This window comes from Perna viridis, chromosome 3 (genome assembly GCF_037379345.1).
Source record: "Perna viridis isolate PV_CMFRI_1.1 ecotype Kerala chromosome 3, ASM3737934v1, whole genome shotgun sequence".
NCBI lineage: Eukaryota > Metazoa > Mollusca > Bivalvia > Mytilida > Mytilidae > Perna > Perna viridis.
Window position 1 is genome coordinate 44,875,943 of NC_142447.1, and position 20,065 is coordinate 44,896,007.

Genomic DNA, 20,065 nt, shown 5'->3' on the forward strand with positions numbered 1-20,065 from the left:
ATTTAAACAAAACAGTAGCCTACCTAGATTTGTATTGAAATTGCAACTGGTCTATTTCGACTTGCTGTAATATAATAAAACAATAATAGGATAATTAAATGGAAAGAGTTAATAACCAAAAAAATTATCACGAGTGCCGAAGAACGTCTAGATTTAACGAGTGTGCGAAACTTGTTCCGCGCACGAATTAAATCCTCAAGCGTTCTTGCCTGATAATACTTTGGTTATTCACGATAACCAATTGATTATCCTATTTATTATATATTTTTTTCATAATTTATCGATATTTTCAATAAAAATTTTAAATTCTGTGATTGAAACAAAGTTGTGACGTTTTGGCGGGAGAAAACGCGAGAGTAAAATTACCGAATTTATTTCACAGTGTGAATTATCGAAATTTATTACACTGAGAACATTCGATAAAACACTGCTATCTATATAATGAAGTTGCTTTAACTGTGTTTTTTTCTCTCAATGTTTTAACCATTTTTATGACATGGTCGTTAAGAAAGACACTTTCATGGACTAAAATTGTTTGAATTCTACCCAGCTATATATAGTACTTATGAAACAATATAATTTATAATTGTATTTGTAGTGTTACTTTATTGTCAGGGTAAATATTACAAAAAACTCTGAAAAAAAAAACAGTGAGAGTATTGATGATTACTACTTGTCTTTATTTATCCATATTTTCCACGTATTAAAAAAAAGGTTTAGGCACAACGAATAAAAAAAAATCGATCTTATAAACTTAACGCTTGAGGTCCAAACAACTGGGAGAAATAGAGATTCCTAGAATGAGAATATCATTATGTTTTTGTCTTATACTTATAGAGAATATTATTTTAGGGACATGTTTCGTTCAGGTAAACTATATTTGCCAACATGTGGTTATTATATCCCTTATTCAATATGAATCCCTATAACTCTTGGGTTGTCACTGTTACCCTTGTACATTGTCACACACACCCACACCCACACCCACACACACACACACACAAAGAATAAGTACAAAACAAAAAACAAACAACATTTCCTCAGTAGTCATTATTTTTGTTACATTGGCATTACCAATTGTAACTGTAAATATATTTATTTAAGTTGATGCTTCCAGATATTATGGATGAATCCGGGTGGCTCATATAAGTTGATTTTTCCAGATATTATGGAGGAATCCGGGTTGCTCACTTAAGTCGATTCTTCCAGATATTATGGAGGAATCCGGGATGCTCATATAAGTCGATTCTTCCAGATATTATGGAGGAATCCGGGTTGCTCATATAAGTCGATTCTTCCAGATATTATGGAGGAATCCGGGATGCTCATATAAGTCGATTCTTCCAGATATTATGGAGGAATCCGGGATGCTCATTTAAGTCCATGCTTCCAGATATTATGGAGGAATCCGGGATGCTCATTTAAGTCCATGCTTCCAGATATTATGGAGGAATCCGGGTTGCTCATATAAGTCGATTCTTCCAGATATTATGGAGGAATCCGGGATGCTCATATAAGTCGATTCTTCCAGATATTATGGAGGAATCCGGGATGCTCATATAAGTCGATTCTTCCAGATATTATGGAGGAATCCGGGATGCTCATATAAGTCGATTCTTCCAGATATTATGGAGGAATCCGGGTTGCTCATATAAGTCGATTTTTCCAGATATTATGGAGGAATCCGGGATGCTCATATAAGTCCATGCTTCCAGATATTATGGAGGAATCCGGGTTGCTCATGTAAGTCGATTCTTCCAGATATTATGGAGGAATCTGGGTTGCTCATTTAAGTCCATGCTTCCAGATATTATGGAGGAATCCGAGATGCTCATATAAGTCGATTCTTCCAGATATTATGGAGGAATCCGGGTTGCTCATATAAGTCGATTCTTCCAGATATTATGGAGGAATCCGGGTTGCTCATTTAAGTCCATGCTTCCAGATATTATGGAGGAATCCGGGTGGCTCATTCAGGTCCATGTTTCCAGATATTATGGAGGAATCCGGGTTGCTCATATAAGTCGATTCTTCCAGATATTATGGAGGAATCCGGGATGCTCATATAAGTCGATTCTTCCAGATATTATGGAGGAATCCGGGTTGCTCATATAAGTCGATTCTTCCAGATATTATGGAGGAATCCGGGATGCTCATATAAGTCCATGCTTCCAGATATTATGGAGGAATCCGGGTTGCTCATATAAGTCGATTCTTCCAGATATTATGGAGGAATCCGGGTTGCTCATTCAGGTCCATGTTTCCAGATATTATGGAGGAATCCGGGTGGCTCATTTATTTTTTTCATAGATATGTTATTTATGTTTTTTCATTGTTTCGTCTTTGATACTTGGGTTACGATACCTGGATGTCACTTTTACAGTGGTTATCCAAAATTTTATTTTATTGTGCCGTGATTAGTACAAACATCTTGAGTCATATCTTTTAGACAAGATGTCATCACTAGGAAAAAAATGCACGACGTATAGCGAATCATCAGAGAAATGAACGTAGTCTTTAGATGGTTGCACGATTGGTCATCTTAATGTTGATGATTGCCCACTGGAATTGAGAAAAGAACATAGACTATTAATAAAAACGATATAGACATGTCAGTATTGTAATGCTATTATTGGTTCGGTCAAATGACATGTAAAAATACGTGTTACCTAAACAAGAAAACACTATTTACTGTGTGATTTATACTGAAATTGTACTTATTAAAACGACCGAAGGCTGTATAAAAAAAGAGTCATGTACAAACATGTGGTTCGCGGTCTATACGTCAAGACATACTAGCGTGTATAGAACTATCATTATTTTGAGGCTATGCACGACTTAACAAAATTCTATAGCGTTGATGAAAATATTTAATTTAAAGGGCGATAACTCAGCCTGAAACAATTGTAACTTATCTAGGTATAGCTATTTATTTATATGATGTCAAGGGAATATATTTTAGGATGTGAAGAAAATCAGGACAAATTACATTTTAATCATAATGTAGAAATTCAGTGGCCATAACTGAGCCAAAATCATCCGATCGGAACTAAAATGAAACTTTAAGTCATCTACTTACAGCTATATATCAACATTCAGGTCAATATTTATTAAACACATGAAAATCGTCTGGAAATCTACATGACGGGATAGACAGACAGTACCTAAAACTATAGATCCCTTTGGGTTTTGTTGGCTGGGACTAATGACCAGGAAATGAAACCGATGTTGAAAATAATATTTGAACTAATAAGTTCATTAAGACATTAAAACCCTTACATTCGAATTATACATTAGGAGAACAGATACAGTAATAATGTAGTATACGGATAGTTATTTCTTGAATACTTACCCATAAAATTACTTCTCTTGCAACTTCACATCAAGTATGCAACTCCACATACTCATGTTCTATGAAATATTAATACCTCATTCTTATTTCATTTCATTCTCGGAATAAAAAAAATCACACTTCAAATAAGAATGTAGAAAATAAACTGGATTTGTTCAATGTGTGTTATAAATATCATATTGTGAAACAATATCAATCATATCCACATAACGATATCAAATAATTCATTCATTCATTCAACTATAGTAATTCATTCTTTCTGTTTTTTTTTATTCTTTAATGTTTTACCTAAAAAAAATTACAATTATAAAGTTTACAACTTAACACGCAATTGTCTATGAAAATACTTAGTGAACAATTCACATTTTAAGCTGAAATGAATTCCGAAAGCCAAACTATTTGGAAAACTTTATTATGAATGCAGAAGCCAAAGCAATGGTGATATATAAGTATCATTGAACATTGTTCTTAGCTGAAGTACTTCAAGGAGCTATCGAAACTTTCATTTCCGATAAATGACTGCTCACTTAATTTCTTATCTATTTTAAGTCACAAGTGTGATGCACAACAAAAGCATTCATGAATCTGAAAATAGACATCAAAGCATTTATAAATAGTTATTCTTTATCTAATTGAAAACACGGAAATCAATGATGATACACGCATTGGAAATGCGTACGTCATATGTTTTTATCAAGTTGCATACGTCACAGGTGTTAATACATCACGATAACAATCAACCAAGACAACAATAATGTTACACAATAACCTATAAGGACATCAGTATATATTGTTTACGTTTTGTTCTTAGAATATATTAGTTATAGAATTGTATCAACTGCATGCATTAAAAAAAGATGTGTTTAAAAAGTAAAAAAAAAGAAGTATGTGAACAAAACGTTATGTAGTATAGTTTTCAGCCTGGTAAACAAAACAGCAAAAGATTCACCATGTTGTTTAAATCTTAAATAATACGACAATAAGACAGTAAGGATGAATTAAATAGGTAAATAAGTGCACCATGGTTGATTGTCAATGCTGATATATTTATCGCATTTAGTAAGATATATTAATAAAGAAATGGGAAATCTTAAAGATTCTGAACACTGCAAACACAACAATTGCTTATTTATTTAGAAAATAAATCATAACAAACAGGCTTAATAGTTGATTCTTTATAGTTATTTTATTCTAACACTACTGATAGTTAATGTTTAACTTGAGAAAATATATCAACAAATATGTATATATGAATATAAACACATAAGAAACTAGAAATCATTGAGATGGAATCCATCTCTGTGGATCCTGCTATGGAAATTAAGCCATACATATGAATGTAATTTAGGTGATCAACCCACACCTCAAATATCAAAAGCCCACATCAAAAGACAATAAAGTTACAGCTTGGACAACAGTTTGTCAACGAAAAAAAAACAGGAATTTGACCTTGAGGTCAAAGTTGAAGGTCACAAACCACTGTCCATGGGACGCGACACATTATGTTTAGGCGATCAATCCATATGCCCAATATCAAAAGCCAACATCAAAAGACAAACAAGGTCAAAGTTCAAGGCCATAGGCCCAAAGCAATAATACGCGACACATTATCGTTACGTGATCTACCCACATGTCAAATATCAAATGCTCTCATCGAAAGACAAAAAACTTACAGCCCGGACACGAGTTTGTCACTGACAAAAATTGGACCTTGTCAAAGTTTAAGGCCACAGGTCAATATCCATGGTACCAACACACCATCTTCCGGTGCACTAAGTACATGTTAAATATCAAAAGCTCACTTTAAAAGACCAAAATGTTACAGCCCGGACACGACTTTGTCAGTGAAAAACAGGAATTTGACCTTGGTCCAAAGTTCAAGGTCATAGGCCAATATCAGTGTACCTACCTACCTACATGCAAAATATCAAAAGCTTACATCGAAAGACAAAAATGCTACAGCCCGGAAATGACTTGTAATGGATGGACGGACGGACAGAGTGACCACTATCGCACATCCGCCACTTTTAGTGGCGGGCCCTAACAACAAAAATATAATCAATGAATTCTTACATATCTATATCAGTTTGAAGTGCAAGTTTTATGTTTTTTTTTTTACTTTTATCTGAAATAAAAAAAGGAAGTTAGCGATAATGTTACTTGTGTTTATGCAACTAGTGCAATGTTTTCGAGTTAGTTATACTATTTCAAGGTGTACTTCTTTCTTTAGAAAACACACACACACACACACACACACACACTATGGTATAGATGAATGATAAGTGTAATATTTTATTCTTGTTTTTAGTAGCATTTTGATTATATTTTTTATTGGTTTGTACCTTTGCTTTCCGTTTTTGACTAGGTCGACAAAATAAAATACAACTTTTTTAGTCATTTGTTTGACTAATAACTTCTTATTTTATGCAAACAATATTACAAACGGTTAGAATCCTTTTTATCTTACTTAGGCTTGTAGTCGGATGAATACACAGCATACATTATATTTCTGTGCATAGTTTTGATATAACTAACACATTTTGGGTAAAAATATGAATACAACTTTATTCATTGTCGATTCAAATGACGATGGAATTTCATTTATTTGATAGTAAGATATTCTTAATAAAGGGATTTTTGATGATGTATTTGAACGATTTAAACTCTGATTTCCATTGAATGTAAGAAGTTGAAAAATCAAGATGATAAAGGTCTATTTTGTAGGCGTCTTTTAAGTTAAAAATGTACCCCAATGAAAACTATTCAAATGCATACAAATACGAACAACTCGATTCAATATCTACTGCTGGTGAACATTGTTCATGAGAATGACAAATACGTATCGAATTTTGTTTGTCTTAATTGCACTTTATATTATCTAAAAATGTTGTTGATAAACTGCGATGGCCTACCAGTTTCTTCGTCCTAACATTTTTGCATCCACATAAAGTACCCGTATATTACTACCATTTGATGAAGCAATATAATAGGTTATTCCTCTAAATTTCAACTTAGTAAGTGATTAAATTTTGCACATGGCTTTTAACCACCTATGTGGTTGTTACATTTTGAAGAGAGGTTGTTTCCAGCTTTTTTCCGAGGTTTCTATAGTTTTCATTGAATAAATTAATTCTCTTGTATAAGGGTTCTAACATATTAGGGTAAACTTGATTGTTGCAAATTTTAATTATCGTTTATTAACCTATTGATTTCATAATGGATACATTTGCCTTATTATTATGACAACATACTTTACATTATTTTCTTTGCCGGTCCATTATAAGTTTAACCGGCTATTACGAGTTACTATGGCTTCTCAAACGAGTCATTATGGGTCATTTTAGCTTTTCGGACTGGTCCCTTTTTTGACTTTCTAAAGATGGCCATGTTACATCATTAGGTAAACAAAAACAGGTACAATTGTAGTGATGTCAATTCCAGTTTATAAATATAATTTCCTGTTAACATGATATAGAAATAAGCAAAAAATTATTTTGTTATTTTAAGCTTAAACTGAGTACATGTATTTAGAAAATGTATTGTTACTAAAATTCCATGTATGTGACTACTAAGAAAATCAGCATTTTTTTTAAAACAGGTTAATTAATGTATTAAGAAATGTGTTTTTCTTTATAATAGTATTATGATGATAACACATTATGGAAAACACATTTATTAATACTATGATATTGGAAATAGAAATATTTGAATTTATTGTACGCGAATAACATTCCATTTGAATATCTAACTGTGAAATAACAGTAAAGTGTACTTACGGTGTAATTATTGCTTACAATTTATTCAATTAAAAAAGCATAAAAAGCTTAAAATTAATATACATGTACAAGTTAATATTTTTGGTAATTTTTACTTTTCATGTGTTGCCTTCGAAAGCAAGATTTTCTACAATTGAATGAATTTATGTACTTGAATTTGAATAGCTTGCGGAAATTTTAGGGATTAATTATTCCAAAAATTTAAACTTTGACATCTATTTGAATATAGAAAATAAACTTGAACGTCAGCTGTACAAGCAATCATGATGACACATGTTTGTTTAGCTCCTTCTGGTTTAGGGCGTCTTCTACTGCATATATTTGGTCAAAACAAATTCATTACAATATTTGCACAGTGTTGCTTTGTATGATTTTTGTGACCCTTCTCATGATCATTTACAACGCTAAGTATAGATAATATACCGTTACACAGCAACTATCATCCTAACAAGTAAAAAGGTCGAGAGTTTTATAGGATCAAACAGTTAAACAAGCAATTCAATATTTCTTAATTGAAAAAAATGCAAGTTTCGGGATGGTAGATATATTGACAATTTGGGAGAAAGTTGGACAACTGCCCACTGCATTATTTTGGTATCAACTAAAATCTAGACTTTACCATTATAAATCATTATACTGTATCGACAAAATCCTGTAGGTCGCCATACCGGAATGATAAAATATGGATTTCCGCCGCAGTCTACCAGATAAAGCACCCTTATAAATCCGAAAGTAGAATAAAGTATGTTTTTGTATTTACAAATGTAAGTCGGTTTTTTTTATACAACTTGGAAAACGTTTTTATGGGACCGATAAGAGAACATTGTTAAGCGCATTTATGTCATTCAGACGAATAAATTTACTTTTTTGGTGATATATTTTCAGACCTGACATATCTACTAGACAAATATCACATTCTCGCTTCCAAGTACTATTTATTCCACATCATTTTAGATTGTATCCGACTTATTCAAGGCGCAAACTGTCTTATGAAAATAAATACATTATAGTAGACCGTGTTAAGGAATATAGGACTAGGAATGGGATATCGATCCTGGACAAAGACAAGACCAAAGCAACCCACATTATACCATAAATAACACAAATCAACAAAACATGTACACGAGTTTATCACTAAAAACCGGTAGTGTTGACCACTTGCGCTTGAATGGTAGGTGTCCTCTGCATTTCTTTTTTTTTTGCACTTGAAGTTTAAAGTACAATAGGATAGAGAAACAGAAGATTGGCTTGCTCCTATTTGATAACCCTCTGACAAGTTGATATTTAAAGTAGGAAGAGCTAGATAAACGATTAAAAAAAAAACAAACAAAATGAACGCCTTCTTAATCGGAGGTGATTAAGACCAATGAATTTTTTTTTAATTGAATGCATCTCTAAACACAATTGTATGATGTGAATAGATAAAGTAGCATCACATCGTGTAGCTAAAGACTATAGATAGGAGTGGGTGTTGTTATGCTGGGTAGATGAGTAAGGACATTTGTATTGCATATTTCTAGTGTGAACTTTCTTTATAGTAATATCACTTTCAATTGACAACGAATAAAAATGCAAATTGGTAAGAATACTTCTAATATTTGTACCAACTTTAGCTAGTCATGCATTCAATGTTTGGTGAATTATTCAACAACAGTAGTTCAAGCCTTTAAACCACTATGACACACGTATCTTTTGTTATTTCTTGAGTAAAACGCCACAAGTATTCAGTATAACTCAATAACTAAATCGCCGAAATGTTTAGCTTTTAAAATCTTGGAACATATACATACATAAGTTCGGGATAAGACTAATTCAGATATTTATGACGGACAGTATAAATGTATTCCATATTCAATAAATATATAGATAAAGGAAATGTTAACCTAATGCCAACTATGTAATGCAAGTTTTTCATATCGCATTCAATCCGCTGTGGAATGTATCATGTCACTGATATATACATCCAAAGGATTGGATATCTAAATTATATTGGAATTTCAACGGCTTGACCTGTATATACCTATTTATGAAACATAATTTTAACGAAATCAGGATAACATGCTGATTTTTTTGTTGTCGAGAATACAAAACTAGGCGGACATTATCATCAATATTCATAGAACGCTTACTTTTTTTGTTTGCGTAAAAAATCAAGAAATGTTTCATTAAAATCGACAACGGTAGTCAAATTCTACGTTTTGATGTATCCGTGCGATCGGTTGACATGATTTTACAATACTTATGATTGGTCATAGTTAATTCAATCCTAGACTAAACGAGGAGGACCTACACACTCCAGAACAAAACTTTATCTATGATTACATAATATTGTAATGTAATCAACCTTCTTACATAGTTGACACCATAGTCAATAAACGATACTTGATTAAAATAGTTCAAGACGCCATTATCATGTAATCGGCTTCATACTATAGAAATTCCTTATTATACGTTACGTTATGTGTTCACAAAATATATAAAGAACCTGTATACCGTTATTTTAATCATTTTGTGTTCAAGATTTACCCACTATTTATATTTTTATACGTATTAGTTACCAGCAAATTCGATTGTAATTTTTCATTACCTTTCCAGACGCCATTCGGTTAAAACAACCGCTACAACAAGTATAAAATTCTTGACGTTGTTCGTAATAATTAAGATTTATCTTGAACTATTTAGAGCCTCGGACCCATTCCGTATGGACGTTATATATATATTAGAAACATGATAGAAACAAGAACGGACTTTGTGAAACGCAACAAATGCACCATCGTATAACCTTAATACAAAATAGTAAATAGTTTCAAGTATAAATATACCTTTTAGCTCTGAGAGGTCCGACATCGTAAATTAAAAATTTTCGAGGTAAAAAACAATGACACATACTTTAAAATAAACTAATAAGTAAAATAACGACAAGAAGACACATCAATGACCAACATGAACAGGCGAATGTCTGCGGTAGGGTTAAACTAATTTTTTCATGTTTTAGCCACGCCTTAACCATCTCTCTTTAATATTTTAATCTAAAATAAACTGAAACAACAAACACACCATGAAACTCAATGAATAACAACTCCAATTCTCTACATGGAATACCCCAACACCACACACCAACGAGACAAAATGAGACACTCACATCTTAAAGAACGCTCGCAGTTACTGAGAGCTACAAATGTAGCTTAGAAAATATTAAAAATGACAAATACCAGAAAAACTACCAGCGTTAGGCTTAGTCGGTCACTACAATTCAAGTGGACTGGATTTGGAGTAGTGACAACATTTGATGTAGTCCAATAACTAAAACAATGATTAAGGTTTTACGTGGAGATGCCCATGGAATATTTTGCAGGTTTATTTTGTTTCTTTCATTATTAATGTTCTTTTTTATATTTAGCCAATTTTGTCAACAAAAGTTATATTCAATAATCGATTTGTTAGTTTAAAAAATGTGTTGGCTTTCAATTTTATATATTCGTACGTTTCCCCTCGACTTCCTTATCATCTTGCTATTTATCAGTCCACTATGAAGCAGCGATGAAGCGATCAAGATGATGCATGATGTTGATGATAAAAAAATGAAATCATTCCACTTCCTTGCAAAATGTTGATGTCGTGTAGCAAACAAAATAGTACGCTTGTCAATTATACACACCCTAGAAAAGCTAAACCAATAAAGGACATAACATTAAAAGGAAATACTTGAAATATATTATATGAAATTCTGCGGTAATGCGATAACAAGCTTAAAGCCGAAATGGATCCCTTCATTTCCTAGCAATCCCAACTGAACGCTTCACAAATAAAAAAATCGACATACTTCGTGGAAAAAGTAAGTGGTCGTCCACCCTTCTACGAAATACTTCATATTAAGGAATGTTTATTTCTTTAAAAATAAAGCAAATCCATAACAAAGATGAATATTTTTTTAATGTAAATATAACTTTGGTTCAAAATTGCAGGTGTCACTTAAACATGGAACGTTTAACGTAAAAAGAACGATATCATCACATCAAAAGAAATAGACATTAAATCACATTTTATACAAACTCCGGATACACACACACACACACAAAATAAAAATAAAAAATAAAAATAAAAAAAACAAAAAACAAAAATCATACAAACAAAACAAAAACAACAAACAAACAAAAACAATTAAAATGATTCAATGTATATGTACTTCTAATTAAGAGAAGTTTCTGGCGAAGGGATCTTGCTCACTGACAGAATTGTTACGTTACATGTACACCATCATCATTGTTAACGTTACTGCATTTGTTATCAACTCATTAATTCAGTTTCGGATAAAAATAATGGGAAATAAATGGTTGTAAATGTCGTATTGTTCGAGTTTTGGAATGAAATGAAATTAAATGCTAGTATATGACTACATCAATACTATTCATTACAATTGTTAAAAGTAAAATATATTTTGCCGCATACAGTAGGTATAAACCTATAGATTCACTAGTGTCATGCCATACAAGAAGCCATACTAATCCGCAGAATATTTATAAGTTTATTGACATTTTCGTAAGTGAAGAATGAATTTTGTTTTTCATTTTTCATATTGATAATCTAAATTTTTTACATAGTAAGAATACAATTTAATATGGAACAGATATCCACGCTCGTTAAGAATGTTGTTTACCCAGTTTAAAATTTTTCAGTAGTATTTAGTGACTATTAATCATTCATCTTATATCATGCACATCTTTGCATACGCCTTGGATGGAAGAGAATGGCAGAGATTTAATGCAGCGATTTTATCTAATCCGGGAGTGTGTGGCGAATCTCTACAGTAGCTCCATACCATACATTCCAGTCGAAATTTAAATCTTAAAAATAGGAAACCAAAGATTAAAAATAGAACACATTAAAGCAAGGGATGGATAAAAAAGTAGTGTTTGGTTAATAAAACACATTGCGTAAATTCTTGCATGAATGAGTATGTTTACCGTTGTAAAGATATAATGTAATTTATGTCAAGTTCGGGTCAAACTCTGTATCATTCATCCGGAAATGGTTTCCATATATGGAAAATTTTATTAATGAAAAAGAATTAGTAAGTACCGCCTTCTTGTTAATGACATTCCCTATTAAATCAAATAAAATGACAGGTATATAAAGGGAGAAAATGCAGGTGCACTTCATCAAAAATCAAATTACGATTTGTGCTTTTAAGAACTGTTATATATTGTACCACTTGAGTATTTACACAAAAATGGACTTCGCATTATTTTTGCTCCTGGTAAGTGTTAATTTAAGCTAAATAATAATGAATATATTTGTTGTATTTTGTTGAAAAAAATAAATTCTGTTAAAGATACATATTATATTTTTTACCAAATATAACTACAATGCCACATATTATCGTTTTTAGTAAAACACAATTTCACAATTTTTCAAACCGTGACTTACTATATCCTTTCTTCCTATGTAGGTTATTAATGGAGTTTTTAGTGCCCCGATGTCGAACAGTAACGGCCAAGATACAACAGTTTCAACTGAATGTAAGTATTTATACTTTTCATGGCCTAAATTTTAACCTTTGTACTTACTGTTTTTATTCTGTTGTAAGATTGTAGTGGCTCTTTTTATGACTTTTTATTTACAAATTTATACAAGAACAAGCATTTTTTCTTACACCAAGGTTGCATTGGTTTAATAATCTGTTTTATGCTACAAATCTTTTGACCTATGTTTTGCAGGGTGCGGTGGCAAGCCAGCAGATATATTTTTTCTTCTGGATTCATCTTCTAGTATTTGGATTTACGACTATAAAAAGCAGCTTCAGTTCATAAGCGACGTAGTCGATATTTTCGAAATCTCATCAGAGCAGACACGGATAGCAGTTTCCGCATTCTCCCATTTCTACAGACCCTTCATTCATTTTGATAGTTACGACAACAAAAAGGACTTGCAAAAAGCAATAAAGAAAGTTCCTTATCTCCGTGGTCAAACATACACAGGAAAGGCTTTAGAAAGGATGGCAACATCAGGATTCGCAAAAGCCCGTACAGGCGTTGCACATATTGCTATAGTCCTTACCGACGGAGTTTCTGCTAATAAGGACGAAACTAAGAAAGAAGCAGAAAACCTGAAGAAAAAGGGAATATATATATTTTCTGTTGGTATCGGAAACAAGGTTGATAAGGAGGAACTTAGAGCCATTGGTAGCGAGCCATCAGATGATTTCGTTTATGATGTTGCTTCTTTTGACATGTTGAAAACCATCAGAGAGACACTTGCCTTCAAAGCTTGCAATGGTATTTATTTCCTTAATGTCTAAACAAAATTATAGTTTTAGTATCTTAAAAGGTAATAACAATAATATTTGCAAATTAATCTGAAAACTTTTCTTACAGAAATGTAATAATTTTAACGAAGCAATTTAAGGGTCATTTAACAACCTTGTTTTGAGATTGTCGCTCATGTTGTAATGTTGTCATATATAACTGCATCGCTATCTACTGAAACACAATCTTTTTTTTTAAGTCGAGCCAGTAACAACAGAGGCCCCACTACAGATGGATCACCCGGCTTGTGGACTTCGGGAAAAAGCTGATATGATGTTTTGTTTCGATTCTGCAGCCTCTGGAACCCAACGCTCTAGAATTGTTTACAAATTCATAACAGAATTAACCGATGAATTCAACATGGATGATAGCAGCATAAGAGTAGGTGTTGCATCTAGGAATTGTCACGAGCATGACATTCATTTAAATGACTACATTCAAAAAGATGCTCTATTGGATGCCATCAATTCTATTGAGTACAGAGGTCTTGCACCAGTAATACACAATATGCGAAAGCATGCATTTAGTGAGTCACATGGTGGTCGGGCAGAAGCAAAGAAAATAGCTGTTCTTTTTGTGGACGAGGATACTGATAAGTTAGAGTTCGTCATTCAGGAGGCTGAAGAAGCAAAAAAGCAAGGCATCGAAGTCTATGTTGTTTCAATTGGACAGGTGGACATTTCAGCGCTTAGAAAAATAGCCAGCGAACCCGTTGGAAACCACGTTATAAAGGTTTCATCTTACAAAGATATTCCTATGCTTAAGGAAGACTTCATCAACAGTGTATGTCAAGGTAGGCATCGTTCTCTATCCGAATTAAAACTGATGCAAATAATGTCGTTCAGTTTACTAACAAAACATTTTAATTGGCTAGACTTGTAACATCAATACAGTTCATACAGACTTGATAAAAACCGTTAGTAAGATATGAAAGATATATAAATGCTTAAAACATCACTCAGAAAATCACTCTGTGCATCTTAACAGAGTCGGTATTACCGAGCTACAAAAGTAAAATTTGTAAATTAGAAACGCCTTTTTCTTTGAATCGCTTTCCAGTTCTTTAATGATTTATTTTCTTCATTGCAGATTTGTGAAGAATCGAAGAAAAGAATGTTGGAAAATCTTTAATACTCAGGGATTGTGCAATCAAAATGAAAAGTGAACAATATTTAAAACTATCAGAGAATTGAACGGTGAATTATTACTGTAAGATTATTTTATCGTGCGGGTACTTTTGTTCTGTTACGAGAATTTATGGGACCATGTAGAAGACTTGTCATGTTTTGTTTTATTTCATATGCTTGCTGATTATAAGCTTTAGGAATAAATTTAGAATGTAAATACTCACTTCATATGCATCTAAACCAACCAGAATGGAAATTGGGTTTCAATCAGCCAATGTACCTATTTGATTGTGAGCATACTTTTGATTTTCTAATACACAGGGTATAATTATGTTTTACAAACCAGCTTTGACTAGTGTGACGGATTCATACGGGTACCATTTGTATCATTCAGAATACCATCAGAGATGCATTTTCCTATTGAAAGTCTAGCTAAAAAAATTGTACATGGATTTATTTTGTCTTCATTTGTTTTGTCATCTAGATCTATATCTATAATAATAATTGATTATTTCATAAATAAATTGTTCGCTTTTTTACTTTTATCGAAAAAAAGTATTTAGTTTAAACCTTATACATGGACTATTCTACTGTAAATTAGCGATGCACTTATGGTAGAAAGTCCATGTATAACGAGACGGGTGGTGTCGTAAGGGAATGAGTTCGCATGTCATAGTTTAAACGTGATCATTTTTTTTAAAAATTTTTATATTGAATTGTACAAAATAAGATTATCAAGTTGCTTATCAACTTGGGGTAATATTTTATTTGTTAATACTGTTAACATATCATCACCATTTCGTATAATATGTATTAGTGTGTTAAATTCATTTTTGCTTTATAATTATCATTTTTGATAATGTCGATGCCAAAGAAATGTGATACGATATCAAATGATCTCATACGTTTTTGTTTGTTCTAATTGAGTAATTATATGAAGTATCATCATTTAAGAATGCTGTTGTGTTATCATGTCTGACTGTTTGGTTTAATACGTACCAAACATATCTGCTTCTTTTACTTTTGTATATGCTATTATTTAATAAAACTACAAACCAGAGAGTTGTTTAGGTCTCTAAAGCCATCATATGATATCGTCTGTATATAACTTTTCACTTAGCTTGTAGGCATCAGATAACGGCTGTTTTAATTACTTTATCTATGAAAAAAAAACAATGGGAAAGTAAAATATCTCAATGTAAAACATTATTAGATAAAGCAAACAAAAGAAACAATATAATGAAGGACTGGCTACAAAAATATTCATCTGCTTTGATGATGAAAAGAATACATACACACATCACAGAAATGTTCCTTAAGAAAAAGTCGGTACGAAAATAGAAAAGTGTAAGATGATACTGAAAGTACGAGATTATATCCTAGCATGAAAAAAAATTGTTTGGCAAACGGCATATAATTTTAACAAAACAGCTATTTACTGTTGACAAAAAGGAACTGTTATGGAAAGAGGAATATCCGAGCGGTACGCTCTCTTCATAAACAAGTATATAAAAGGAATCCTTTAGAAAACTATAATTTAATTAACAGATAATAATTAGTCACGATTGTATAAAAATGTCACAATATTTGAATAATGTAATTTACCGCTAAAGTCCGCTTCATGTATATATAAGAAGAGTACGTTGAGGACAAAGTATGGTGATTGTTTCAAGGCTAGTGTCTTTGGTACATACAAAGTTACATGCATAGACCGATGCTATGAATCACTGTAGCTATATATTCCACAAACAACTTCAATATAGCTCAATATAATGCTCCATACTTCTAGGCATAACTTTCAAAATCTGTCACTAACGTCAACCCTCAAAAACGTCATAGATTCTTAAAATGCGGGAAACCTTAAAACGTCATTTGGAAACAAAATTCACAACAGGAACGAAAGAAAGTGTTTTAACTTATGCCATAACGATGACACATATTTCCTAGATAGAGTCACCAAAAAATGAAAAAAAAAGACTTTCAAATCAAATGAAGAATGAATTTGTAAAGAATCTGAAATAGCAAAAACAAAAAACAAAAAAAAAACAAAACAAAAAAACAAAAAACAAAAAAAAACCCAAAAAAACAATAAACATTGGAGTACTGCTAATTAAACTAGCTAACTTTAGAGAAACTCTACTATGTCTCTTCATTACATGTAACTTTGGTGACTATCTGCTGGTTTCGGCTTTAATTACATGTAATTTTGGTGAATATCTGCTGATCGTTGGCTTTATCTGCATGTATCTTTGGTGTAAATTTGCTATGCAGCTTTAACCAATATAATTTTGGTGACAATTTGATGATGTGTGGCTTAAGCTACATGTAATTTTTCTGACTATCTGTTGATTTTTTGCTTTAGTTACATATAACTTGAGTGAAAAGTTCGTGCTGTAATACTTAATAGTCTAGCAAAAGATTCGCTTCTTTTAAGATAGAGGTAAGGCTGCTCAAAACAGATTGGGTATTTGTATAAACAAACCCAAAACCAAAAAAAAAAAAAAAAACCAAACAAAAAAATAAATAAAATAAAATAAAATAAAATAAAATAAAATAAAATAAATAAATAAATAAATAAATAAATAAAAATAAAAATAAAAAAACAAAGGTTCAAATAGTATCTATCAAACACATGGATAATTAAGATCAATTCTGATTTGAACGAAAGTCGAGTTCTCTGCAAAGAACATGTGTGTCTCTATTGGAGTGCAGATTTTGATAATACGCCAAAATGTCAGTAAACAAGATATTTCTTGATATATTAACATTACCAGGTCGTGGTAAAAACTACCGTATATGGTAATAGGACCAACAGAATGAAATTTAAAGATAAGCTATACAGTGTATGTTAGAGTTTGTGAGTTAAAATGTCTAAGTTTTGATAAAAAGAATGATATTTTTCAATCAAATGTTCTATACGTGATGCCTTTCCCATTCAAGAAATGGGAAAGTCAAACAAATTCGATCCCAGCATTTGTTTTCCTATTTGTGCACATACAGATTTAAGCATAAATATGATTAAATAGTATTTTTATAAAGTTATAATAGAACATAATTCACAAGAATCTTAGTCAAATAATGGATACAAACTACGGACTTGATTAAGGACGTGCACAGTACTGTGTGACATAATCACATGTAAACCAATTATAAAACGCATAGTCCTGACAATTGATGAACTAATTGTTTTATTTATCGACTTAAAAGTACTTTATGTATAAATCAGCTGTGTCTAGACCGATTAATTGTCATTTTTCATTTTCAGAGACAACAGCTTCTGTGCATGTTTTTTTTATCGATTCTTTGGTCTTATTTGGCAGCTTAAAATAAAGTTGTTATAAACTTTCAAATCTTATCTAGACAACTTCTTGGTAAATTAAAGTGGGACATATTGGTATAATTTATGGCAGAGTTCTACCAACAGAGCTTTTTCGATCTAATTTAGAACCCTACCTATTAAGCATTGTATCTGAAGTTGTACTAGTCAATTTTCAAACTGCAATAAAATGCAATTTGTGACAGTAATAAACTACTTTACAACGATTGTTATTTAAAAGAACTAATTCTCTACATAGATAATAGAACATATACTATACAATTTGGCCGAATGCATTAGGTTTGTTGTTTGTTTGTTTGTTGGGGTTTAACGTCCGAGCAGCAATATTTCAGCTATATTCAGACGATGAACATGAAATGGATGATAAAATGAACATGAAATGATGATGAAATGAAAAAGGGATGGGACACAAGGACAATGGGGTCGACAAATTTTGATTGCCACTGGAAATAGGGAGAGGTGGGTACGGTCGGGCAATTTAGCCTCCTGTGGCGGAGCCTTATGGTTCCTACTCGGGGAGAATACCACAGTAGGGTTCTTTAACGTGCGAGGAACGTGGCATCTTTCCCAACACGGTGCACCACTATGGTTTGCGGTCAGGTTTTCCGTATTATAGCCTGACAACCCCAGCATGTAACACGCCAGGGGTACCCCCATTCCACCACCTGGGGCACACATCCCAGTTGCTCTGTGGGCAGAGCTCCCTAGTCCCCGGCTAGGGTTCTGAGCACTATTTAGTCGCCTTCTACGACAAGCTTAGCGCTGCTGCAGGCCTATTCTTTTAACACCCGGACCTGCACGGGACCGAATGCATTAGGAAACTCATACAAAGTACATGTATGTCAACAAAATAAAGTACAAGTATGAATTGAGTAAACACAGTGGAGAACCAAGTAAGTGTAAAGACGTTACGCACGCTATTGCAGCTGTGTTGAAAAAAAAACCACACATATGTAAACTATAAATGACTATTGTAAACAATTAAAACAGTGAATATGTGAAAGCTGAACACTGTTGGAATCAGGACAAATTATTAGTTCTGAATATTTGTCACAAATGGTACTTCTAATTCTTTATAATCAATTAAACTTTCCAAAACCCGTAAAAACGTCAAAATTCCGCCTGTCAGGTGCAACGAACTGTAGGCCCCAAAAAGATAAAATAGTGAATTACGCTATTGCAGAGGGGGCGAATAATTTGATAAAGTTCGTTTTGTGATAATTATCGAAATTGCGTTAATTTTCGGCAAAAAATATTCAATGCAAAAATGACAGTGTTGGTAAATGGTCAGATTTCTAAAAGTATTCAGTAATCAAATTCTGTTATTAATGTAAGAACTTATTTACACAATATTCTTTTCCGATTAATGTTTCCTATAAATGTTCATACTTTCAGCAATTGTACGTCGGCATTGGATAAAATTTACAGTACAAACAAAAAAGTTACGTCTCTGAAAATGTCTAGCAAAATGTCAGATGTCAATACTTCCAGGGTTCGTTGAAAAAATTTCATGCTCCAACGCAATTCTACAATCAATTGGCATTTTTTCTACCAAATAAAGATACTTTGTAATTGTACATACACTTAGGAATACACATATTTCATTTTTTGTCATTTATGATTTAAACTGTTTAAAACGGATAAAATTCGAACAAAATAAATGTCTAGCGATTTGTCCGACTTTCACTTTTTAAACGTTTGGAACGTTTTCCGTCGATCGGGAAATGGGGAAATAAAACGGAAATAATCTCTGCTTTGGATAACAAGAACCAGACACTTAGACTCGTCCCTGCAATTAAAAGTATAGAACATGCAACAGAAAGAGACAAAAAAATCGAAATTGATGGGATACAAAAAGACTAAAAGTATTTTTATTTTGTGTTATTAACAAACGAAAGAATATTATTTAATAAACCAAAAAAGAATTGAATAAATTCTTAGTTAAGAGGAATTCGATCGGAGTGGAATGACTGAAACGCAACATAGAGTTGACAGAAAAAAGGTATAGAAAAGCAGAATGCTAATAGATAGAATGAAAGTAGAAAAGGGAGTAATTTTTTATTCGGAAAGCGCAAATGAGCAAATGAAATGAAAATCTTCATCAATGGGCGGCTATCTAATGGGTGTTGTGAAAGGTCCAAATTTATGCTATTGGTACATGTAACATA

The 20,065-nt window shown here is 32.3% G+C and overlaps 1 protein-coding gene and 1 long non-coding RNA gene across 3 annotated transcripts; one reads left to right on the top strand and one right to left on the bottom strand.

The window, feature by feature from the left end:
- Positions 1–1,848: 1,848 nt before the first annotated feature.
- On the bottom strand, positions 1,849–16,525 carry LOC148622438 (uncharacterized). 2 transcript variants are annotated; one of them, XR_015920648.1, is made up of 3 exons: positions 16,166–16,525; positions 15,617–15,719; positions 1,849–2,562 (listed from the first exon to the last, which is right to left on the bottom strand). It is a non-coding gene; the product is annotated as an uncharacterized LOC148622438 (long non-coding RNA). The 2 variants fall into 2 exon arrangements; XR_015920647.1 differs by lacking the exon at positions 1,849–2,562 and adding an exon at positions 11,042–11,972 and having other exon boundaries at positions 16,166–16,500.
- LOC148622439 (matrilin-1-like) lies at positions 12,239–15,622 on the top strand. The gene is made up of 5 exons (XM_088572340.1): positions 12,239–12,385; positions 12,578–12,647; positions 12,846–13,403; positions 13,633–14,226; positions 14,523–15,622. Exons 1-5 carry the CDS (start codon positions 12,272–12,274, stop codon positions 14,528–14,530), a joined length of 1,344 nt encoding a protein of 447 aa, XP_088428466.1. The 5' UTR covers positions 12,239–12,271; the 3' UTR covers positions 14,531–15,622.
- Positions 16,526–20,065: the final 3,540 nt, after the last annotated feature.